General features: G+C 39.7%; 1 protein-coding gene across 11 annotated transcripts in view; it reads left to right on the top strand.

Moving 5' to 3' along the window:
- Nucleotides 1-229: 229 nt before the first annotated feature.
- The window catches only part of tp63 (tumor protein p63), a 33,461-nt gene continuing 8,120 nt past the window's right edge, over nucleotides 230-25,570 (top strand). For 3 of the 11 annotated variants that reach the window (XM_071487144.1, XM_071487141.1, XM_071487140.1), the window contains exons 1-2: nucleotides 13,392-13,579; nucleotides 18,342-18,599. In XM_071487144.1, coding sequence (XP_071343245.1) covers nucleotides 13,538-13,579; nucleotides 18,342-18,599 — 300 coding nt within the window. In that variant the 5' untranslated portion in view covers nucleotides 13,392-13,537. Of the gene's footprint in view, nucleotides 399-3,892; nucleotides 4,015-5,443; nucleotides 5,579-5,652; nucleotides 5,808-13,391; nucleotides 13,580-18,341; nucleotides 18,600-25,570 lie in introns of those variants that run through there. The other 8 variants (XM_071487136.1, XM_071487137.1, XM_071487139.1 and 5 more) reach the window with 8 other exon arrangements.

The following is a 25,570-nucleotide window of genomic DNA, read 5'->3' as shown; positions in this document are numbered from 1 at the left end:
CTTGATATCTATATCCTAGCAACTGCGAGTGAGCGATATCTTGTACAACTGTAGCTGGGGATTGGTCAGAGAGCTGGCACAGGCTCCGCCTATTTGTAGGGTAGCCTAAGAAAAAATACCTAAATTCAAAACATCTCTCAAACTTTCTCCACTCTGCACTGTACCCTCCGGCACTTTAATCCAGGCCTGTTTGTTTATTTATTTATTATATTTATTTTTTGTTTTGTTTTTGTTTTCATTAATTGTATATATTATTGTAGCTCATGTGTAGCCATTAATACATATGTCTTTATAACAAGCTGAGCATTTTGAAGATTTCAGCAAAGTGAAGTTTGGCATGACACCATGAATTCGCCTTACACAGCTGTGCAGTATTACCCCGAGTTTCCCTTTCATCGGTAAGTACATACATATTGTGTAAACTGATTACTTCCACTGATAGTTTTATTTGACATTAAAATCTGAGGCCTTGTGACTTTTTAACGGATATCATTTTTAAAAAATGATATTAAACTCTGAAGCAGTTCAACTAACATATATTGCATGGATTTGACCCATGGTTCACATGGATTGTGTATTTAGGTATAATCTTTTATTATGGCCCTTTACAAATAGAGCCCTGAACACAGATTCATCATTTTTAATGACTTGTTGAAGTGGTTGGGAATCTCCCTGCTCTTTGTTTGACCTGCTCTGCCATTCAGACTGATACTGTCTGGAGGTCCAAAGTGACCTGAGAACAGTTGTGTCTGCCTGGATCCTCAGCTGCTGCTCTGTCCTGATATATTTATAAGTGTGGCATACTTATGGCAACAATGCATGTGTAAAGGGCCATCAGAGCTGAAGTGGCAGACAGATTACATGACATCTGAGGGTCTTCTACTGATCCTTACTGTAGAGGTAATTTGGTCATTTTAACGGAAACACATGCTGTGAATTAGATGTCGGATGTTTTGCAGATGCTTCTAATCCAGGATGACAGATGACAGAACTAAACCATTTAATCAGATGCATTTTGTTTAGTTTATCTTGTAGATCTTGGCCCATGAATGTCTTCTCCCAGGTCTCCCAGTGTTATTGTGATAACATGATGTCAAAACATTATGGTGCTTCTTTGGCATCTGAGATTACAAATTTAATTCACTCTAAATTGTTTTACAGCACAGGTAAAGAAAACAAAAAAGTCATCTATCTATCTATAAACAGTGTTAAATTCACTGGACACACTGACATAAATGTTGAATTCCCACTTCTGCATCTGCTCCATCATCGCTACAAGTCTTATTAATCATTACTGACTTCAAGAGTGATCAGACACCTGCAATGCTGACATCCATGTTATCTCAATCCTCTCAAATCATGGTCACTGTAATCAATACAATAAAAAAAATGTTTTGTCCTGACATTTAGAGGGTTAGCTTCTGTCCTGTAGTGTATTGATAGCTGGTTAATATGACTGTAATAATATAATAATGACAATAATCTTTATCTATAGAGCACTTTTCAAAATCTACATTACAAAGTGCTTGACAAAAGCAGCAATAAAATAAAAACAATAGGTTTCAAAGAGTAAAAAAAACAGATAAAACAAGTAAAACAAGTAAAACAATTAGGTGTATAAAAATCAATACAGAGTAATTTTAAGAGGAATAAAACAACCCAAGGGAAAGTCAAACCAGGAAAAGTGCTCCAATAAAAGTATTTTTTAAGAAGACACTTAAAGGAGGTCACAGATTCAGCCAACCTGATTTCCTCAGGCAGATTGTTCCAGACACTGCAAACACTCTGTCCCCTTGAGTTTTCAGCCAGGTCTCTGAGACAGACAAAAGACATTAATCTAAGGATCTCAAGGTGCAGGGAGCAGGGAGAGAGGCCATGGAGAGCTCTAAAAGTAATCAATAAAATCTTAAAATATATATTCTAAAGCAAACTGGGAGCCAGTGTGAAGAGGCTAAAGCAGGAGAGATGTGATAATGTTTCTTGATTGTGGTTTGAGCAGAGTTTCGTATAGTCTTGAGGCGATCAATACATTTTTGGTTGTAATACTGCAACAAACTGTAGTGCGCTATGTCTATCCATCTGGTCTCCACTTGGTAAGGAGTAGTATGTTTAAGTTTCACAGGTTAATACATAAAAAAAACATAGGCGCTGTATAGTTTGTTTTTCTGTGTGTACATTAGGACATTTAAGTATAATTTACTTTCTGTGTGCAGAGTCATTATATACTGTGTTCTTTTGTGCATTTTGAACTGAACGTCACAGTGTACTGTAGTTGTGTTTGACTGTTGTGTGTGATAAAGTCATTAGCGTGCTTCAAGTTTTGTGTTTTGGTCAAACAGAAAGTTCGGCCTCTGTGGTAATGAATTTATTAGAACTTGATAATACAGGTTTAAACTTTATTATATGATATTTTCAAATAAAACTTGGTACCAGTGATGCGTTAATCTATCTTTGAGCAAGCAAAGTATTGGTAGCATTAATTTTCTGTGGTGTTGCTCTTTAGATTTTATTCAGCTTTCAAATATCAAAGTATCTTTTTTGGTCCACTTATTCTATCCTCCTCTCTAGTTTTCTTTGCATTCCAAACCTGACAGGAATTTGTTCCTTTTGCCCCAGAGGATCTAAGTTCAGACTGTTTCTCTTCTATAAAAGTAAGGGGATAAGAGGAGGAGAAACTTTGGTGCTTTCTATTGTTTTGGAGTCATGTCCCTCTTCCAGCCGGGGCTGACAGATGTGGGGGAGAAGGTCTTAGGCCTTTGAACAAGTGATTAATAAAGACACTGGAGAAGGGCCCCGATCGGCTGGGCTGTTTGTTTTGATTGCATTTTCATCGGTCGGTGTGCCCAGCCTGCCAAGAGACAATGGCCATCCCTGTTTAGTGCTGACCTCTGCCCCAGTCTCGTCTGGAGGCGCTGCAGTGTCTTTAAGTGGATGCTGAACAGCCTTCGCCTCAGGCTAACTGAAAAACTCTCTGAGTAACCAGACACCCAAAAGCAGACAAACAACAGCCAGAGCAAGGATAAACCCATCTATCTGAATCGCCTTACATTTATGAATTCATGCTTTTCTATTATATGTAGGTCAGATTTTCCATCTTGTTTTTTACTGTTGCTAAGCTACTGAAATCTCAATGATTACAATATTCACATATATATATCTATAAAAATGCAGATTTAGGTGAAAGTGGACATACTTGTCTTATTGTGGAAGTGTCACACTCTTGGATTCATGACAATGCATTTATCCAATATTTCAAGAGCTCACAGGACAATGAAAATGTTTGCTTTGTTGCAGGACATCAGTAGGTGTATGCTACAGTTTTACTATTATAATACTTAAATGTATTTATAGGCTTGGACTACTGTACATGTTGAACCTGGTGTACAACTTTTGTAATTAATCTGGCAACAGACAATGCTAGGAGTTCAAAAGCCTTTCAGAATGAATGCGATGACAGTTGAACGAGTTCTGCCTATAAGCCTGTTTTAAAGGAAAATTCAAGCGAAAATCAAATGGAGTTTAACCAAGTTAGAGCTGGAAGAACCACGCCTAAACCCTTCCACCTCCATGAACACAGATGACACCACACCTGTTCTACCAGCAATCTACCTATCTGTTGTTGTAGTTCATACACCGTGTGTTGTTTTTTCCAGTGACTGCCATCTATTATTCTAAACTTATAATAATCTTATCAGCTGCTAAACTCCAGGAAGCCTCTTGATTCATACTGTAGATATCTTTTACTGCAATTCTCCATGTCATCTGATATTTGAAAAACTCACAATAGTGAATTAAAATAATCCGATAAGATGCTATAAACAGCAATTTATGACAGACAATCCATATTTTAGAACAAATATGGTTTAAATAAATTTAAATAAAAAGATAAATATGGGTTTACAAGTACAACAATATAAAGCGAGACTGTGGTTGCCATGACGATTAACAAGCGCTTAGAGGGAGCAACGGAACAAAATCAGACGGAGTTAATTAGCTACACTCTCAACAGTGAAGGTAACGTGTTAGTTTTTACAGCTCTTGAGATGATTTTAAGTGTAAATAAACTCCAGCAGGCACAGATAATTATGCAGGATAGAGGTCAAGTCAAGGCAGAAATGTATCTAAGATTTTAGCGAGCCCAGTTGAAAGGAACGGAGCTAAAATTACCAATAGTTTTGCAATTAGCATGGTAATGAAATTAGCCGAGCTCTGGTGGAACAGGCCAGAGTTAGCAGACTAGCTCGGTAATCCACTCCCAGTCACAATGTAAACGCGGCTGGATTTGTTTTTCATAATGGTTAAAAAATGACTCAGTTGGCTGTTACACTTTCTTCCACTTAATTGGGTAATTCTGTGAAAATATTTACTGCCTTAACCAGAGCTTGCCTGCTGTTTTCTATCTTTGACTAATGTTAGTTAATTTGACAAATTGTTTCCTAACGTGACTTAACAGAAACAGGTTTATGGGTTTATTTGAGTATTTAGCCTGTCAAAATATTGTATAGTTTACTCACTCATCACAAATACCACATATTTAGTTATATTTAATCAATAAGTTACATATGATATAGTTAAAAATCATGTACATGTCCAGTTTTACAGCCCAAGAGAAGGAGTGTCCGTTATTCCCAGAAGCTGTACATTTCTTCTCTTGCACATTCACAGCTTCAACAAGGGCTAATATTACAAAAGCTTCTAAATTACACTTTAATTTGGCCCAGGCTGAATCTCCAATGCTCCTTAGGCATTGCAAACTCAACTCATCTTTTTTCTAAACTTATTCCCTCATGTGTTACTCCTGCATAAGTTAAATTATTCACTTCATTAGATATGCTTGTGTTTGTAAGTCAGGTATTAATATCATTCATCACGCAGTGTTGGGGAATTCCAAAACCTAAAATAGTGCCAGCTTCAGATTATGGCCCCCCCAACTTCTCCCCCCTTCCCCCATCCTCGTCCAGCTGTACACATACCAGAAGTTGCAGCAGTGCTATCATATAGACTGTGGGGGGAATTCCGCCTGTCTCAGACTGCAGCGTGCGCCACTTCAGCAGGAACAATGGCACGCTGAGCTCAGAAGCAGGTGTAATGTTTCAGGGGAGCAGGTCAAAGTGCCTCTGTCTGAATGGTGCATAATCACCATTATGTGTAGTACAAATATTCTGTATTATGCAGGGTGACTTCTTGACAATAGAACTGCTCTTCACGAATGGCTGCAAGCAGGACTCCTCCTCCTCCTCTTTTCCTCTGCTGGCTGGGTGGCCAAATCTCAGCCCTGCACATCAACATTTATGTTAAATGTTTGCTGACACTGCAATTTTTAAAACTGCTGTTTAAAATAATGGTGCCTTTTTCAAAAATGCCAAACTTAAGTATTGCTTGTTTGGAATATGAGCAGTAAAATAAATGTAAAATGATCATGGTTGATTCCCTCTCCTTGCAGACTCAGGGACCCTCCATCCCGTTTGTCCTGGAGAGACAGCTCATTCCTCACCACCATGTCCCAGAATCAGTCAGCTCAGACAACTGACTTCTTCAGCCAAGATGTATTCAACCAACTGTTTGACATGCTGGACCAGTAAGTGAATAGCACACAAAAACAAACATTCTGCAGTGAATGCAAAAACACATGCAGACTGTAGTGTGCTTCAGTGTTATCATCTGCGTTGTGTTTCAGATCTGCCATTCATTCAGTCCAGCCCATTGAGCTGAACTTCACAGACAGTCCAACGGATGGGTCTGCAGGAAACACCATTCAGATCAGTATGGACTGCATAACCATGCATGAGCCAGATGAGACACTTTCTGTAAGTATGTAGGTTTTCTGTTCAAGCAGAACACCTGCTTTACACTTTATTTGTTTTTCATTAGTAGTTCACACTGCTTCAGACCCACCACAGATACAAAACATGTTAAATTAACAATGTTCAAAATTACATGACCCATCATTTTATGACTCCTTCTTCGGTTCATCCTGCAGTGTGCTAGGGTTACGGTTAGCAGTCAGTGCCATGACAATGGCACTGACTGCACTGACTGGTTAGCAGTCGGTGCCATGACAATGGCACTGACTGCTAATTTCTAAATGTAAAGTATGCAGTGTCTATTTTGTTTATGGAATAATAAAGTTCAAGCAATGCCTTTCTGGCACTGGCAGCACAGAATTCCGCCTCATTTAGTGCTGAGTCTCACAGAAATAATATGGATGTTTTACTATTATTTCTTTTTTTCCAAACCAGTTTTTTTTTTGTGAGACCATGTAGTTTCTTTTCATTTTAAAACATACAAATGATGCCATGAAGTCATACAGAATACTTCAATTTTGCTTTAATGATTCACAAAAAATATGATCTCATAACAACATATATATCAAATGTATATGATTTGTTAGTTTGTGCACTTAACTGTTGCTTATTAATAAATGTACTGCCTTAGATTGCTTTCATTCTGAGTTGATGGGACTTCCAGTGGTAAATTCCATAAGTTGTACAATTAAAAATGTGCAAACTACTTTCTATTTCATATTTCAAGTGGAATTTCCCTGTGACGGTTGTGAAAAATGGTACGGAGCAGTTCAACAGCCAGTGAATAAAGCCAGTTTGTCTTTGTCTGAGATGTTGTCTCTAAGGTGATGATATTATCTCATCTCATCCTGAGTTGTGCTGGACCTGGGTGGCCTCTCTGAGACAGGGATTTCTCAAAGTCTGTTGAGGGTAGAATGTACATTTAGACTAACACATGCCTGATGATGTGTTTTAAGTGATGAAATTTGAGTTTCCTGTGTTTTTGACTTTTTGTTACCAAATAGAGTCAAAGCATTGGTTGTGAGCTTGCTTCTTGTGACAACACAGACCAGACTTTCAACAGATGTTTAATGCGCAGTCAAATAAAGCACTGTGAAACATTATGGTATCAGATGTTTATAAACCAGTGCACTGCATGAACTCCATTCGGTTTGACCTGCAGTAAGGATCATATCTTTGTCAGCTCTGCTACCGAGAGATGATGGGCATGTTCCCCTCCCAGTGTAGGAATGCTGTTGTCCAGCCAGCATGGAAAAAATAGCAAATAAAAAATTTTGTTCAAGGAGCTGAGTAATGTTACCCTGCGCATCCCCCAAGGGGGCCTGTGCTCTCTTGAACTGGTGATTAATGACCCCACCCACACCGCCCACTTTCCTCTTCACCAAAGAGGGGCGTGGTGCGGTGATTGGCACGCCAGCAACTCAGGCAGCATCCGTGTGGGGGCTGAGAGTTTGCTGCCATGGCGTCTTGCCAATCACCAAGCCCCAGTCGTTATTACCAAGTCAAGTGTCTTGTGTTTTGATGAAAAGCCATGGTGAGCAAACCCACCTTCACCCCCCCCCCCCCCCCCCCCCCCACCCCCCCCCCCACCCCCCCCATTCCACCCATGTGGAGGTGTGCCTCTTTCATGAGTCATTAGAATGCAGCTCACTGTTTAGTGCCCTGGGGGACTTATTTGTATTGTGAAGGGTTTATGTTTAATCTGAAATTCCTTTTTCTTCTGGATTTTTTTCTGTAGCTGCAGGGCAACAATTTAACGCAGCACCTGCTTCTCTTGCAGAGGTCCCAGCTCTCATCTATCAGTATATGTCTTCTCAATGTAAAGGTGAGGGGGTGGCAGTGGGGGGAGGACAAGCAGAGGGTAGAATAACATGGAGGAATGTAACAGATTTAGTGGCAGGAGAAACGCTATATCCTACCCCAAACAGCTGATTTTACACCCAGATAAAGCTCTGATCAGCTGTGCGTGGAAGAAGCAGTGTTGAGCAGAGGGACAGAGGTCATTCTCAGACAGAGGTTAAGCAACTTTACAGCAGAGTAGCTCAATCGACACATGGCTTCTCTGAGATCTAATTACATGCTTGTGTTTGGATTCTTACTTTTTCATCGCTTCTCTTTTGTCTTATTTCTGATGGCTGTTACCTTCTAGTTCAGTGTGTGAGCAGCTGAGCAGTTTCTTCACTGTTTCATTAGTTTAACAAGAGTTCAAATCTAACCTTAATGCTGTCATCTGAAAAGAATCTGTCAAATGTGGTGCAATCATTTCTGTTATAATGACGGAGTCGTGAGTCCGATGTTTCGTCTTTGTCAATTTCAAAGCAGGTTTGAATCATTACACCCACCTTAACTAAAAACTGTTTTTAACACTAACTCCATTTTGCCCTTTATTTATTTTTATTTATACACAGACAGAGTAACAGGAAGGAGAGCATTAAGTTTAAATTGTATTATTCAAAGGCTCAATCAGGCTCTTGCTGTATTTAATCCATTAAATACCCAACCATCAGTAGCTCTTTTTTTATTTTTGAGTGCTCCACCAGTTTGCCTCCAGCACAGCAAGAAGTGTTTTTAAGGCATAGTAGCAAGGAATGAGTGCTGTTCATGGTCCAATTACTGTTGAGTCTGTGAGTCAGTATGAGACCAGGTCTGACTGACAACGTGGGGATGCTAGAGCCTGTATTACCCATATTTCTTGCATTTGTTTTCTTACATCTTCTTAAACAAGGCTTAACTCTACTTTTACCACAGTATGATGTCATGCTAGGTGCAGCTGGAAAAAGTGTGGGTCACACCCTTTGAGAGAGAGTGCATGAATAAATCCTTAAGTATTAATCCCTTCAACGACTACAAGTTTTTTAAATATCTGATTTTAATCCAGAATTTTCCAACATTTAGCAGGACTGTGACAATTAAATCCATTGCAAAGTTTTAAACCTTGTTAACATGTCCATATGGTGTTTTTTAGGATTTCCACCTTGAAACTGCATTGAACCATTGACAGTCTCAAAAAAACTGATTCAGGCAGGCAGAGATTCATACGTCAAAAGCTTAGGGAGAGTGAGTGATAGTTGGCATTAGCACAGCCACCAACACTGTGTCAGCCACTGTCAGTTACAAGCTAACAAATAACATTAACACATAAAAGATCCTAAATATGCTTATCATTCTGATACATCTGGTAGTCACCGATTTTGGTGCACAACACACTCTTTGTCTGAGTCCGGGTCTGATTGAGGCTCAAACATTTGTAGCTGAATATCTCTGATGTTTCCTAAACTAATTATTTTGATACGCTCTGCTCTTTCATCGGTCAACCTGGCGCAAGCAGCAATGGTGAGAGGAGCGTAGGCCTGATGTAGAATTTCTCGGTCATAGCAGAGTATTTCACATAGTTTAAAACTTGTCTGGAGGTAAACTTTAAGATAGACTTGAGTGGATTCACTTGAAAAAAGCGAGAGAGAAGAAACTTAGTTTTGTTGTAAAATAGAAAATCAAAAAAACTTTTTGCTGTGAAATGAGCGGCATCACAGAACATAATTTAAACAGTTATGTCAGAGATAAATAGTTTTCTTCAATATCATAAATTATGTTAAAATTTTAAAACAATATGTCATGGTGAGACATGCTTTAGTTAAAATATTTATTCTTGTTAATTTGTCTCTGGGCCTTTTGACCAAATAATTAAAGGAACCGAGTAATCAAAGGAACTAAACGCGGATACTAAATTAGACAACGCTTAGGTATGCTTTATGCTTTAGTGTTTGCATTTTCACTCCAACTGAAGAACCATGGCGATTAGGCAAATTAGACAAATAACACATAAAAAATAGATAGCTTTGTTCGAGATGTAGTTTTGTGCGCAATGAGACATGGACACAGAGTAAATTTTTGAATTTACTGTATTGTGACTGTGAGGTTGGAAAACATGCAGAGACTGGAAACACCGGAGAGGCAAGACACCTGTTTCCAGAGTAGTGGTGATCTTGATTTTTTTTTTTTTTTTTTACCAAAGTAAAGCAAAGTATGTAAATATAGTAAAACAAAAATGTCTCTGTTTTCTTACATCTGTATAGGAGTCTTTTTTAGACTGATGGGGAAACATCAACAATTTTAAACAAACTTCCCATCACTAGTTCTAATGTTGACACCAGCAACAATCAGTGCAGTCTGATGGAAGACGGTACACATGCTCTATGAATCTTGGACTTCTTTGGTTATTAGAAAGTAACACTGTGTGACTTTTTGAAAGCAGAAGTTATGACACAAAAACCAAAAGTAGAACTTGGTTTATGCAGTTGAAATACAGGCTAAGTTTCTCAGTTCCTAGAAAAGTTCCTGTGGCTACTAGTCATTGACTAAATAAATTGATTTAAAAATAGTGCTTGTGTGAAAATAGGAGTACTGGTTTATTAATATTGTTATTAAATTGATATTCACTCCAATTTTGTTTGAGGATGCCATATTTATTATATTCTTCCTCCTCTGTGAATATAGTTACAAGGTTGTATCACAGTACTGATTGCAGGCTAAAATGGAAAACTAGTGGATGTTGTAGTAAGGTACTGTGGCACTTTGTTAAATAAATCTGTTATTTTTTTAAAAATCAGCTGTTTTAAAAATAACATACAGAATTGTAACTCTGCAGCCATTTAGGTAGTAATAGGGCTTGACCTACTATATACTAAATAGTAGTAAAATTGTTGTCAATAAATGTCAGTTCCTCTTGTACGCCTGCAAATGGCTTTATCTTTCCCCTTTAAAAAGATTCTAGTAGTTCTCAAATCAAATTGCCCAGTGGGTAAATTAGGTTGACCAAAGGCTTCTTAGGTTTGTTTCTTTTAAAGAAGAGTATTTCAGGATTTGGTGGCAGTTGATTGTGGAGGTCTTAGGATTTGCCACCCAAGTGATGCTCTCTGTCTCTCTCTTGACTGCTTGCGTCTGTCAGTGTGGATGGGAGCTCACACTGTTTTCAGGGCAGGTGTATGTGCCTCCCCAGCCACTGCAGCCTGACACTTGATACTAAACTAATCTAGCTGACTTAAGGAACAGACTCTTTAAAGGGAAAAACTTCAGTAAATCCTTTTGTCTGAGCCCCTGGATCTGCAGTTCTTTAGCTGTTACCTGGTGCGACTCTCTTCTCAGCACTGTAGCATTTGAGGTGATGCAGTTAATAGAGATCTGCCTACACTCTCTGAGTATATGGGTCAGGATGGCTAGACAGTATGTTACAAGTGAATTTGTTTTTGGTATCTTAAATGATAATCCACAACCAAAAGCCTGCAAATAAGTTTTGTGCCATAAATAAGTGTCAAATTAGGATTGGTTTCAATATTGGTTCTTTATTCTCATCTCTGTTTAATCACATAAGAAAAACATGTATTTTTAAAGTGTAGTGTAAGATAGGTGTTGATGTACAATCCCACTGCTGTTTGTCGCAGCCTAAATCTCAGTTGCATTACACTTAGTTGTCAGTTCTTTAGGTACATCTAAATAAAAATAATGCAGTCTAATACAGCAGTCATGCAATAAATCCTACCTTCACAGTTTGTGTTGTAACTACGAGAGAAAGGTGTTTCAACTTTATGGTCATTTTGGAGGCTGCGGTTTTTTGTTTTGTGCTGTTTTGTGCGGACAGGTGTTTCTATTATTTTGTCCAACCCATTTTTATCAGTGAGGGTAGGCTAAATAAAAGAAACACCTCTCTGCAATATAGTGCAACATATATATAATGCAATATAATGCAATACAGTTAAACGGCATCACAAACTACAGCCTCCAAAATGATCATAGAGTTGAATCAATACCTTTCTAAAACAGTTTCAACACAGACAAAAACATTTTAACCTCTATGAAGGGAAGATCTATTGAAGGACTGTTGGATTAGACTGCATCATTTTAAGATAGCTCTGTACCTAATAAACTGACAACTAAGTGTATATAGCCGATATATTAATGTGTATCTGTCCTGTCCTGCTTGATTACAGCTATGATTCTTTATTTTAGTACAGCCTCACCCCAACACTGAGTACTCTAACTTCTTTTCAGATGCCAACGTTGTTTTAACATAATTAGAAGTTTGTTTAGCTAAACTAATTATCACCCTCAAAAGATTTGGCAAGGCCTTCACTGACGCCTGGTTACGTTGGGGGTGGGGGGCTTTGGATTGAGCTCTTTAAAGTGTTGATTTGCCTTTTGTAACAGGTTGACCTGTAGGCCCATGGCCCCGGGGGCCTGAGCAGGGTGTGGCTGGAGATTGGAGACACTGGCTTCAGTTCATAGTTGTGCTTAAGTTTTCAGACAGCTTTCAAATCATTCTGACCACAGGGCAAGAGTTTAGGCCCTGTGGCTCTGCAGTAATAGAAATGATTTGCGCCTTGCTGACCACTGACCTCCCCTGTCATCAAGCAGTGCAGCTAGGACTATACACCTATGTTTACATCTGCAGCATTACTCCAGTCCATATGCCTCTTAGATGATTACAGAAAATCGATCTACTTTCACTTTCAAATGATTAATGTACACACCTCCAGATGTTTTTAAAAAAAAACGTATTTAGCAAATTGTTCTTTGAGGTTGAGACTTAACAGCACCAACCATTTGAAGTTTTGGTTCAAAAACATGTCAGTATAGCATGCACTGACAAAAATATGTATTTTTTTCCAATTCATTATCAGTAGCTGTAAATTAGAGCTTTTCAACACAAACTCCATTGTGCATAAATGCAACGATTTTGCCTGGTGAAATAAAAAATGCAAATCAATGAAGGCAAATAGTTGTTTAATTTATCAGGGCTTTATCAGGGTTTTATTGCAGCTGTTGCATATGCAAAGAGCAAGGTGGTCAGTGCTAGCACTATTACAGTATCAGAGACACAATGCATGTTTCCAAAACAGATCTACATCAGTCATCTCTGATAGGTACAAGCAATCTACAGGAGTCGCATTGTGTTTCTGGGGGGCTCTGCATTAAGATTAGTTAACAGATGCAGAGTGGAGCCATTCTTGTGCTAACTAGCTTCTGCAGGTATAACTGGTACTCTCCTAAGCCCATACTACAGTTCTCACTTTAATTCTCATAGTTCTCACTGGTCTAATGATTTTTCTCAATATTAATTGTCATATTTTGTTAATGTTTCTTAGTCATTGATAGAATTTGTTAATTTGGAAGATGGTTTTGATGTCATCCACCCATGTGGATGCATTAAATGTCCTGAATGACTTAATTTAAATTACATCTTGCAGATAGAAATTATCTAAGGGCAGGGCTATTGAATAAAAATGTAAATGTTAAGTTTTAAATTTCAATTTTCTCTATTTTCAGTTACTTTACCTTTATTGTACATATTATATTACATATTGTGCACTCTTAGGAAATGTAAGAAAAATGAATAAAATAAAAAACACTAAAATGCAAGCATATGATGGAGGCATTTATAATTTTAGTTGATAAAGTAGTTTGCTATTCAACTTTTACCTGTGAGACACTCTGCAGAGCTTCAAGGGAAGAGTTCTCCTGGAGATGGGTGTGGACTCAGGTATTGGACAGGTAGCTCCTTAGACCCTCCCCTCTCTTCCAGGTATATATGACCTTCCCATAGATTCCTATAGAAGCTTCTGCCTGTCCACTTTGCATCTGTAGTCCACATCACTCCTTTAGAGTGAGGAAAAGAGATTTGTGGAATCCTGGAGCCAGTGGAGCAAACAGCAGCAGCTCTGCTCAATCTCAGCGCCAACATGTTGTACCTGGAGACGGGGACCACAACATCTTACAGCGAGGTAAGACCAGTGGAAGAGCTGTAATGGGACATCAGCCATTGCTCCCATTCCTTTAGTTGGCTCCCAGAACTCGTTGGGCTGAATGACATATCACGCAGGAGAAAAAGGCCTTGTACTTTGGAATTAAAGTTTTCTGTCAGTATTCTAAATGAATCATGGAATCATGTTTTTAATTTGATTCCTGATGCAAGAAACTTTTTGGTGTAGCCGAGGGATTACATGCTGATTAAGTAAAAGAAAATATATGGATAAACTGAAAATACAAATAGCCTCTTTTAATAAAAGTAAGAATATGGTTTGACGAACGTTTTGCATTTGACCGTGTGTGTGTTTGCGTGCACATCTGTGTGTGTGTGAGACTCCAGAGAGCTGGGGAATGTAAACACCTGGAGAATTTTTGACGTCCTTCTTGTAAAATGGCTGCTTTCTGACTAGACAATGAAATAGTCAGTTGATGGGATTTACTTGTAGTCTGGTGGTTGTTGTTGATGTAGTGCTTTATGTGGTAAAAAAGAATCTGACTTCCAAAAAGTTTTGGTGGGATTTGATTTTCTGCAGTGATAAATTTCTGTTATCTGTGAGGAACCTTTCATGGAAAATTCTATAGAGAATGGAAAAGAAAACAGAAAAAAGCATCATGTATGTTATTTAAATGATTAATAACTATTCTCATACTATGACGTGTTCTATTAAATTTGCAGTTTAGATAAAACGATACTCGTGGGATCAGTCGTTTTCATTTGTCTTTGTGAACCAGGTGTCTGACATTTACATGAAATGTTCTTCTGTTCTTTCTCAATCAACACAAATCAAAAGTGGCCATTTTTAATGCATCAATCTCCATTCAAATTTCTGAGTTTGGAAAAAAAAATCTGATGTCCTATTCCCATTTTTCACTTTGAAAGTGTAAGCATCATGATTGATGGGTCTCTGTTTGCAGAACTTGATGGAAAACACCTAAAAGTGAATTGGATATGAAAAGTTTATACTTAAGTTGTTTTTTGTTGTCATTTTTGTTTTTTATTTCACAAAATGGAATTTTCTTGACTTTGTAAACTGTATGGTTCACATTAAATTAAATCTAACTGCAATGTTACAATTTCAAGCAGAAGAGTTGGCCCTTTTAGGCTTACCTTATATGTAACAATTTGTTTGCCCAAAACAACAACTGAGTTGTTTGTCAGAAAGTTTAGTCTGTATGAAATACATGCTTTAGTTTGAGAATTGTTAGTAGATGTTGTCATGTTTCAGTTCTTAGCTGTGGCTCCCTTTTTCCTTTGTCACTGGTTGTGCTTTTTGTGTTACCAACCAAATCCTTAAGGAAAACTTAATGCCGAGCAAGTGAGCGGTGACAGATTCTCAGATTGCAGGTTGCAGATAGCAGGTGTGTCAGGTCACTGTCTTTTAAGTTGTTGAGCAGGGGGTCTTTAAGTGGTGTCCAGCTCAGTCCCTCCAGTGTGTGAGGTATCAGGTTCCCCCGTCCCCAGTCTCCTGGGAGCCGCTGCCGCCATTAGAATGCGGCTGGCCAGGCGCTGCTGTTTAGTCCAGGATCGTAATTGCTTTAATGGTGTGTTGATGTAGATACAATCACCTTCTCTGCCCACCCCAGCAGGTATAAGGAGTAGATAGACCCCCACCCAGCCCCACCTCAACCCCCAACCCTGTTTAGCCTTTAATGCCTCCCTCCCCTGTGGTCACTCATCACAGTCCCCTAGATGCTCTTATGTGCTGGCCCAAGGTACATGGAGGGGGTCACCAGAGAGCCTGGAATGGGAACTATTCCCCCCTCAGGCCAGGTCTGCTCCGGTTCCTGTCATCTATTGGTCATTCAAGCTCTGGCTTTATGTAGTGGCAACTGGAAAAGCTGTATTTTCTGTTTATATATAAATTATTTCATCTTTAGTTTTACCTATTCCAGTTCTCCAATGAAAAGTACATTTCCAGTTTACACAACTGTTCAGTTTCCATGGTGCCCTAGTCTTATGTCTGCAGAGAAACAGTATTTTGTGGTGCATGTTCTGTACCACAACATACAAATAATAAATGTAATCATAATCATAACCTCTGACAGAGACCTTGCAAACATCTATTCATTCAGGAGTACAGAAAGTGTAAAGTTGAAGAGAGGACCTTCACCTTTAGTCAAATAAGAAATACATATAATACACATATAATACAGCTTTGAGTGCATTGATTTTGTCATTGGCATAGAAATACATACAAGACAAGGAATAATTTGAATGTGTTAGTATGCCATACCAAATGCCACTGTGTTGGCATTAGCAGTAACTTTTAAATTAGCACTGCCATGTGTATTTAAAATATGCCTGATATGTGTTCTGGATAATTCAGATTCCTACATTGTAATCAACAGGCCATCACCCTGAAGGTCAACAGGCTCCTTTTCCTGTTGGTCTGAAATGCTTACCCCAGCATTTATCTCAGACAAAGAAATGAGCTTAAAGGCCCCAAACACACATCACAACCTTTCAAAAAACTTCATTAAAGGCTGCTGAGGATGTCAAGGCCACTGATTTATCGTGCTCCTGCTTAGCAGCATGACCTCCCAAAGGCCTAAACACAGCGTCGGCTATAAACAGAAGGAATTTTTAAGAGCAGCTAAAGCGGTTATTAAATGGTTGCTCTATTACAGTGGAATAAGATCTGATTAAAGGAAACGAAGAGAAGGCCTGCAACTCCCACACACAGCCTGTTTAAAAGCTTATATCTCACTTCCAGTCAATTAAACATTAAAACGTGATGAGTTTAGGTGAGACTCGGCCTCTCTGGGCCTCACTATCTGGTCAATTATGGCTTTATCCTCATTCCTCATCTTTGATCCCTGTTTTCATTTAGACCATGAGGCGCATTATCCAGAGCCCTCTATTTAAAGTTAAGTATTCAGTGTCAGGGATTCTGCTTTATGACCCTGCTTTAATCTGTTTGGTGTCTGGCCAGCATCAACCTTTTCTTTAGAATAATAATTTGACTTTGATAATTGGTGCCTGTCACATTAACCTTTGCAGCTGCCAGAATCAGGGACTGGAGCAGGCTGTGTCATCTCTGAATGGCTGAGCGCCTCGGTGCAACTGGAGTGAATTGCGCCATAATTCAAAAGAATCGCTCACTTGATATCATGATCACTGGCTCCCTGCATACGGGAAAATACTGAGCAAACAGGAAATTGTATCACCATGTTATTTACCTTGCAAAATGAGGAACATTGTCCTTCTTTTCATTAATGTTGGTTAAAAAAAATAAATACAAATTCTTTGCTAACTGATAATCTCTGTTGTTATTACTCACACCAATTTAAACCATACCCATCTTTTCCTGGTCTGAGATCAGATGCACAGGGCCAGTCTTCAGCCCATTGAGTTTAACCCTTTATAATACATGTGTGTAATTAGCCCATTGTTAGGGAGCGTGTGTTGGGGAAGCCTCTCCCTGCTAAAAGTTGGAGAGGGTTTCCACTAGATAGGATTCTTCTTCCTTTCTCAGTGTGTGTGTGTGTGTGTGTGTGTGTGTGTGTGTGTGTGTGTGTGTGTGTGTGCTACATTCACAAAACACTTGTCTCCTAACACCTGCATTCCCAGCATAATTGTTCTTCAGACAAGCTCTTATAAACCCTGGTGTCATTGTTTGCAGGGGGTTAAGCTGCCTTGTGCCGCACACACAATGACCCTCATTCAAACAGTTAGCTACCCTCTGGCACTGTTGCACAAGTATGCTGAGGTTGACTTGAATGACCTCTCTCAGGTGTGTCTGTCAGATTATATGAGTCTCTCTGTGCATTTGGATTTGTAGGTAATAAATTTGTAAGATTGCTTCATAAGTCACTACCTTGATCAATAGTTATATAGCCTACCTCGTCAGTGTTTTGTTGGTCATCTGGCACACCACTAACACCTGGCAGTGCAATGGGTGTGAGCTGGACAGCTGTGGTCAGCCGTGCTTGAAATAAACAAGAGGCCCTGGAGAGATTAATGGCTGTCTAAAGAGCGAGAGCCATGGCACCTCGTCCAGGAATGTGCCATTTATAAATGGAAAGGAATGGGGTGAATGGCAAGCAGAGCAAGCAGGAAGGGACTGGCTATGACCCAGGCGTATTCTCCATCCTGTTTAAAGGCAGATATTTTAATTCCATTCCTCTCGTCTGAATAGTTTTGTCTGAGGAAAAGGGAATCAGAAGGCAGGGTGGTGCAGGTTGTGGCAGGACATTGATCAAAAACAAGCAAGGCTCGGCTGGTAATTTAAGTGATTGAATCATAATATCAGATTTTATATTTCTACCACATAGGCCTTTCTGAGTGTTAGCATGTTGGTTCAGGAAGGAGCTGGACCATAAACACAACACTAGGACTGATGGTTTATGTTACACTGCTTTATCATGAATCTTTTTTTTTCTTCATTTGAAATAAGATCTCCTCTTCCTGTAGCGTGCTGTCTTCAAATTTTGTGAACCTTCACCAGCTTGAATCAGTGTTTATATGATTATTTTCTTGTGTTCTCTACTGAACTGTAAACACAATCCAGTCCTTATGGCATTAATTTTAACTGAAAATGCTTGTTTCTTTTTAAGGTTGTCATCATCTTACCTGAAACTTTGTGGTGTTATTGGTGTAAAACTGTAACACCTGTTACTGAAAGCTCTTTGTTTCTGCATTCATTTTAAATTGTGTCTTGCCTGAAATTCTCCTGTAATGACTAAAAACGTTTGTTGTTGTTCCCTTCTCCCCCATCACCTCCATTTTGACTCCAGTCACAGTATACAAACCTGGGGCTCCTGAACAGCATGGATCAGAACATTCAGAACGGTGGCTCAACCTCTACCAGCCCCTACAACAACGACCATGCACAGAACAACGTGACAGCCCCATCACCCTACGCCCAGCCCAGCTCCACCTTTGATGCCCTTTCTCCCTCACCGGCCATCCCATCCAACACAGACTACGCTGGACCTCACACTTTTGATGTGTCCTTCCAGCAGTCTAGTACAGCAAAGTCTGCCACCTGGACGGTAAGACACTTATTTGTTTGATTAGTTTGTGCGACCTGTTTACAGTTGGTAACATTTCAGCTCATGGTCAAGCAATATGTGCAAAAAAAAGTTTAACATTGCATGATGCATAGGAAGCCAAAACCCCACCCCCCACTAGCCTTTGCAACATTTACATCTTTAACTGGGGCAAAGTATTTAATGACGTGAGAGTGGTATTGCTCTTCCCATCTAACTCTTAACTCTTAACTGAAACTATCCCTTTGACAAAGATTAAAAAACATCTCAGTTTTACAACATCTCCCATGATTCATGTTTCATGTGCACACTGGTAAGGTAAGTTGCTGGTGTACTGGACATTCAAAACTATGTACTTCTGCTGTTGAACTGAGCAGCTCTGTTTTCTTTATTTATGATTTAACTGTTTTGTACTGGGTGATAAACAAAATATTCTTTACCATATGTGTGAAATATATTTTTCATGTAGTTTTATGGAGTTTTATATGTGTCTTATGAGCAGGAATACGCTCATCATAATAAATATGAAACCATAGACACATACTAATGTGCTAGCTGTCATCATAGCATGGCATCATATGAAGAAGAGATTTTTCAGACTAGAGGATAAAAAGACACTTTTACCCATGAACTCCTTATCTGACAATCTGTGCTCTGGGCAGATTTAGGTGCAGATCATTTGAACGTTCTGAGTTACACAATCTGGCAAGAAAGAATGACACTCGAGATGTATAGCTTCAAATCATGACTCAACCCCAGGTATTTCTTGCTAAGGCTCAGACATCACTCTTCACTTGCTGACAGAATTAAAACTGAGCATGATCTCACCACATAGACTATGAGAGACAGTAACATTAACCAAGTCGTATTAAGCCTTTAAATGTAATTTTAATGCGTGTTAAAAACGACTATATATTCCTCTCATACATGTTTACTTAGCTCCCTGTGACCATGTCGTAATCCCGTTTACACACAACCTGGGCAAAGTTCACTGGTACTTGTTGATGACAGAGGTAAACAGATTTCACAGTTGGTCCAGGTGTGGTGATGCCCTGCGCAGCTAGATGTCACCATGTGATGCTCCGTAAACCAACACAACCAGCTCCTCCTGCTCTGTCATTATGCATGACAAAGCTGAGGGACAGCTGTTGTTTCGGAGCTCCACCTGCTTCGTGGTTGTTTACGTGTGTAATCTGCACGGCTCTGTGCAGACACTGTAACTGCCCTGCAAGTTCGGTGTATTAATGCACCCCAGCGGACAACATAGGTTACGAGTTTTTGTCCTCATATACATGACGTTTATTGTTTTTGTTTTCAAGATATTTTCAAGATATTTTTTTTGAGACATGAAAGATGTGACAGAGTGGAACATTTCAGGCAACAGAGGTCACTGACCAAATCAAAATCAGGATGTCAAAATTATGTAGTATCTTGGGCTTCATGTGACGTGTCCACAATTACATAGTTGACCGGCCTTACAGCAACTTATTTTCAAGTAGCAACTTTAAGTGAGACATTTCCAATGGAAATGGTCATTAAAAAAGTCTTGATAAATAACACCATCATCTGTCATCCCTGTCAAATGTGTCCAAAGGGACTTTTGAAAAACCTGCTGAGCTTAATGCTCACTCTGTCTTTCAAGTAAACCGGCTGAACTCAGGGAGTGCTCGGCGAGTTCACCTTATTCCTTGGCCGCGCCGAGTGTGGGATTGTGACATTTACCCAATTCCCAGACTGGCTCACTCATCCCTCTCATTTTCACAGTCCAAAAACAAAAGTGTTTGTCAACTGTGAGGTTGTTAAGAGTGTGGTTTGTGAGAGGCACGCCCCAAAGCCTGAGCCACACTGGTTTAAGACACATCCCCGTCACAAACAGATGTAGTGCAACAGACTATGTGTCCCACAGTCATAACACATGATGCAAGACTGGTTTGATTGGTCTGACTTAATGTGAAATAGCCTATTATCTCAGCACTAAGTGAAGTGTATATCCTTCTCTGACTCTCTGAATCTTTGTATTTACCAATCCAGAATTTTCAGTTTTAACCAAATACCTGAAAATAAACAAAGTAGAAAAGATTTTTCTTTTCTATGTAAAGTCTGGTAATACCAGCAAACAGAATTCAGCTTTATTGTCCCAGTGACACCTCTGAATAATAAATAACAAGATGAAATAGGAATTTTAAAAAATGAATAAAATATAGAGAAAATATTTGTTAACATGATAAACAGTGTTATTTTCCTCACCTGCTCCCATTTTTATGAGCCTATTAAACTATCTAAAGAGAGTTCATTGTCCTAGCATGATTATGAAATGAAGTGAGTCTGCACCTGAATAATAGAACATTTATTATTAAGTTAGTTTGGGGTCTCTATGTATTCACACACACAGACCCTTTGTTTACTGGTTTCTATATTTCCTTTGACCATGAAACAGTGAAACAACATATTAATACTAGTTAGTTGTTTTCTTGTTTAATGGGCAGGTTAAATGTGAGTGCATCATCCACCAGTGACACTTTACGTCACAGCAAAATGCTGTCACTTAATCCTACCAAAGAGTATTTGTCAGAATTTTTTTTTTACGCTGATGATTTTCCACAATAGAGAGTCATTTTCCCCGTGGTCTGAAGCAGCTCCCCTAAAGAGCAGTGATTACAGTGTTGGTTCCCATCTTGAAGGAGGCTCCCTCACCTGATCTCAGGAGATCTTTCGCAAAGCTCTCATAATCTCAACCAGATAGCTCTACTGCTGGACTGATGGACTGATGGCAGAGAGCCACTGAAGATGTCACCACCACAGCTTTGCTCTGTGCATAGATCTGCTAATGCTCCCCTTTTGAAGGCCTGTGGGATCTTCCATGGGACTTAGTGGACTGTGTACTGTGCTTTTTGATGACTGTTCTTATGGAGACACACCTAATCCCTAACCCACACCTTAACTTCTTCCTGTCTAGGATGACTGTGACACACACACACACACACACACACACACACAGAGGTGCAACACGTCAACATTTCCCATAACTGCTCCTACACTGTTTCCTGGTTGGCACTCCTGCAGTCTCCATGGTGTTCCCTCCTTTATCATTTAGTTTGAGAAAAACAATCGGCCAGGTCAAATGAGCACAGATGTTTTATCTTCTTTGCTTTACTAAATTAATGGAGTGTCGCAAATGAGGCAGCCATTGTTGGCAATTGATGCAACTATTGTAAGGCAAAAGATTGGTTTTGTTTGCCATGTGTATTAACTGCCACCACATATAGTAGTCAAAGGAGAGGAATGTCATGGTTTGGGCTATCAGTGGGACGCTGCAGAGCTCGGGGGATTACAGTAATGGATTGAGGGCCTGTAGATAATACTTGTGTAAATACTGTGTGCCTCTTTCCTGAACCCTGTGCTCTTGGAGTGGGCTCTGTCTTTTTGAGAGAGTTAAGCTTGATGGTTGCATCTCACATTGCGCCGGAGGAGGAGGAGAGCCCTTGAATGCTCAAAGAGAAGAGTGTTCTAGCGAAAGGCAGCAAGACACAGCTTGCCCCTGGAACATCTGCGGGCCCGTCCCACGCCTCACGAGATGGGGCTGAGACTTGTTTGTGTCAAGAAGCTTGTCATGACTCGCCCATCACAGGCAGACAAGCCCTGAAAGCTACAGATGGGAAAAGGTAGAAGGGAAATTTTTAAAAAGGCAGAGTCAAAGGGTTTTTATGATATGGGCTATGGGATTTCGCCATAATTGTTGTGGAAAAGCCCATTCTTTTAGTTTAGATCACAAGATTTTTTTTTACCCCTAACAAACAGCGTTATACAGATACCTGCAGCAGTGATATATCTCTACAGACAACAGGATCATGCTCTAGTTATATAAACACAAAAAATAAGCTATTAGTCTGTCATGAGAAGTTGAACATTTCTTGGATCAGATCCGTTCAAATCCTTACTGAGTTTGCACAAATCATTACTGTGTGATTACTGAACTATTGAATAACACAAATTTGTTTGCAGCTCTAACTCTTCCTCAAAACATGAGTAGATCATGAGTGATGAAGGTGTAGTTTTTAATTTTTGTGAAAGCAGTGCTATACTGATTTTAGCTACTCTGCATTTGAAATTATGGATTGAAGAATCCAGATTTTTTCTTCATGTCTTTTCACTTGTTGGCTCTTATTTTCAGTTTCAAATTCAATGACCTCAGTTGTAGTTATAGTCATTTATAGAGAAGACAAGCATTCGATTGGCTAATCCCAAGAGTGACAGATACATGTTAGATGCTGGCTACACAAACATGATGGTACATGTCAGTGTACAGGTTTTACCTTGAGGCAGGTGGTCATGATTGAAGTTGATCACTATAATATAACATTCATCTTTTTTTAGAGAGAGTTGATTATCATCTAAAACTTTTAATTTACCACATATTCATTTTCTTCTGAGAAGTAGGTGTTTTACTTGTTTTCAGAGAAAACAGGAGAAGAGGAAAACTCCTTTGCATTATTGTTGAATTAAACAGGTTTGAGAGAAGCTCTAGGCATGACATGACTTGTCAGGTATGAAGAAGACAAGACCAGAGGCGCCAAACAGTGCTTGTTTAAGGCCTGATGTTTGTCAGGACTTGACTTCTGCATGCGCCCGCAGCGCCTGTCAGGGAGAAAAGAACGCCACAGCTGTGGGCCTGCCCCAACCTGTGCTGCACGGGAAGTGTGTGTTTGTGTGTTCAAGTGCTGCATGTGTTAGAAAGTAATTGCACACATGCAGCACTGTACAAGCATCAGAACAAATTGTATGTTACACACAGTAAGATTATTTTAAGAATATATTTTCATTATTTCAGCAGTTTACAAACTGCAGAGCCTCTGTTCAGTCATATGTTCAGCAGAGGTGCACAGCACCAGACGGAGCAGGTAGTGTTTGTAAATACAGCTTCTGCAGGTCATTCATTATTTTTTTGAATGCCTCACTGCCTCATGTGCCTGTTGAACAATGTGTCACGTGTGGTTCTTGCAAACACAAAAAGAAATATCTTTTCAAATGATTGTGATTAAGCAGCTCTGTATTGTGGACTGTGTGTTCCTTGGCTGTGTAATTCACATTGTGACCAATGAAAGACTCATAATTACATGTTAACACCTGAACACCGCACCCTGTGTGAGGCACTGAATCCCATCAGTCAACTGGGTGTCCTCCACCCTGAACAGTGTTAGCTTTAGCTGCTCATTGCTTTCAACAATCAGCAGCAGCTCCCGCTCTCACTACTGAGCAAACACAGCACCAGCAGCACATAGTTGTGTGCCCAAAGTTTGTAGCTTCAGGGCTGGGATGGTTCTCTTTATGTGTGTGTGTGTGTGTGTGTGTGTGTGTGTGTGTTACAGACAGTAGGATATGATCTACACAAACTTTGGTTTTCTGCCTCTCTAACATCTCTGATTAGATCTCGGTGTTTGGAGTTGTGTTGGTTTTGCCTTCAGCTACACAAAACCAGCACCCTGTAATTATTCAGAAGACTACATACTGACCCTTTACGCTGCACTTCTCTCTTTTTCTTTGCCTCATAATCCTCTGCTCTCTCTTTCTCTTTTGCTCTTTCCCCGCATCTCCCTGCTTGGCCTCTCCACCTCATTTAGCTGATTGACAGAGGCGTACGGGGAGTATCAGGTTAGGAGCAACGGGACAACTACAAACATTCATCCTGCACTTTTTTTTTTTAAAGACCTTTTGGAAAGCTGCTTTGATTTTAAGGAAGAATCTCTTCTGTCACCATGTTGACATACATGTCCCAGAGCTTGAACTGTGCTCATCAGTCAGTAAATCATGTTAACTAGATGTATTTATGCACAGTTTGCAAATCAAAACACTTTATTTTGTATAGGTTTAGCATTTAATATTATCATAACTTTCAGTAGCGCTGTGTAGTGTTGTCAGGCCATCCTGTGCATGTACAGTTTATAATGAGGTCACTTGAGGAAAGGAGAGAAGCTGAGAGTTTGAGTTATTATTATTAACCCTCCTGTATGAGTGGATCCCGTCTCTCCACAGCGGTAATGTGTGCAGTTTGTGAGCGCGTTTATGGGAAGAGAGACGAGAAGGTACTGTTTTGAGTTCGTCCTGATGAAAGGAAAGGTTGTGCCTGGGGAGCAGAGTAGAAAATGTCTGTGCCAAGCTTGTGTAATATTTAAAGTCAGTGCAGACAGGTACTGGAATGAGCTCCTTCTCTTTGAAACCAAACTTAATAGAGGAGGAATTTTGTGTTGCATTGTTCTTGAACACAACCCCAAGCGGTTTTCACAATGTTCACTTTTCTTGTCTCAGAAATGAACCTGACAGGAAAATTTTCCCCTCCACCGTCCACCCCCACCCACTGTCTTCTGCACACAGTGGATTTAAGACTCTGCTTACACAGCAGTGATTTGAATGGTTTGTTTACACAGTTGGGTTCTGCCTATTAGTAACAATTCAGTCTTTCTGATGGCTTACTGGTTATCAATTCTAACTGTGCCAGGGATCAACATACATCCATTATTCATGACTCCTGGCTTACAAACTTGAATGAGAGCCAGGGTGGGAGAGCAACCATCACATTTTGGCACCAGATGGATCAGACTCCTGTGATTAGTCCTTCACTCTTGTACTCTGAAAGATAAAACTGGGCCATTTTCCTCCAGTCTCACAAGCAAAACCGTGCTCCACCTTGTGTAGCGTTAGTGTGCCAGCTTCTTCAGACGCCCTGCTCTCTATGATGAGTGGCCATCAGAAGCTTCAGCAGAGTACTCCTCCCTTGAAGATGAAAGCCAGGCCCAGTTTAATTGCTGCTGGAGGGGCCCATTTTATGGCGCTCTTCGGAAGTCCCAGAGGCTGTCCATGAGACATCTTCAAGGTTGCCCAATATGCACTCTTAGAACCAAAATGTGTGTGTGTTTATTTAAGTAGGTCATAATCACAGTCTTGCCTTAAACCCCTTTTGCTTCAGGGGAAACCAGAAG

Source organism: Trachinotus anak, unplaced genomic scaffold (genome assembly GCF_046630095.1).
Source record: "Trachinotus anak isolate AG129_WGS33_773 ecotype Australia unplaced genomic scaffold, CSIRO_AGI_Tana_v1 ptg000010l, whole genome shotgun sequence".
Classification (NCBI taxonomy): domain Eukaryota; kingdom Metazoa; phylum Chordata; class Actinopteri; order Carangiformes; family Carangidae; genus Trachinotus; species Trachinotus anak.
The sequence above is the reverse complement of the archived record's forward strand: the minus strand, read 5'-3'. Positions and strand labels throughout refer to the sequence as shown.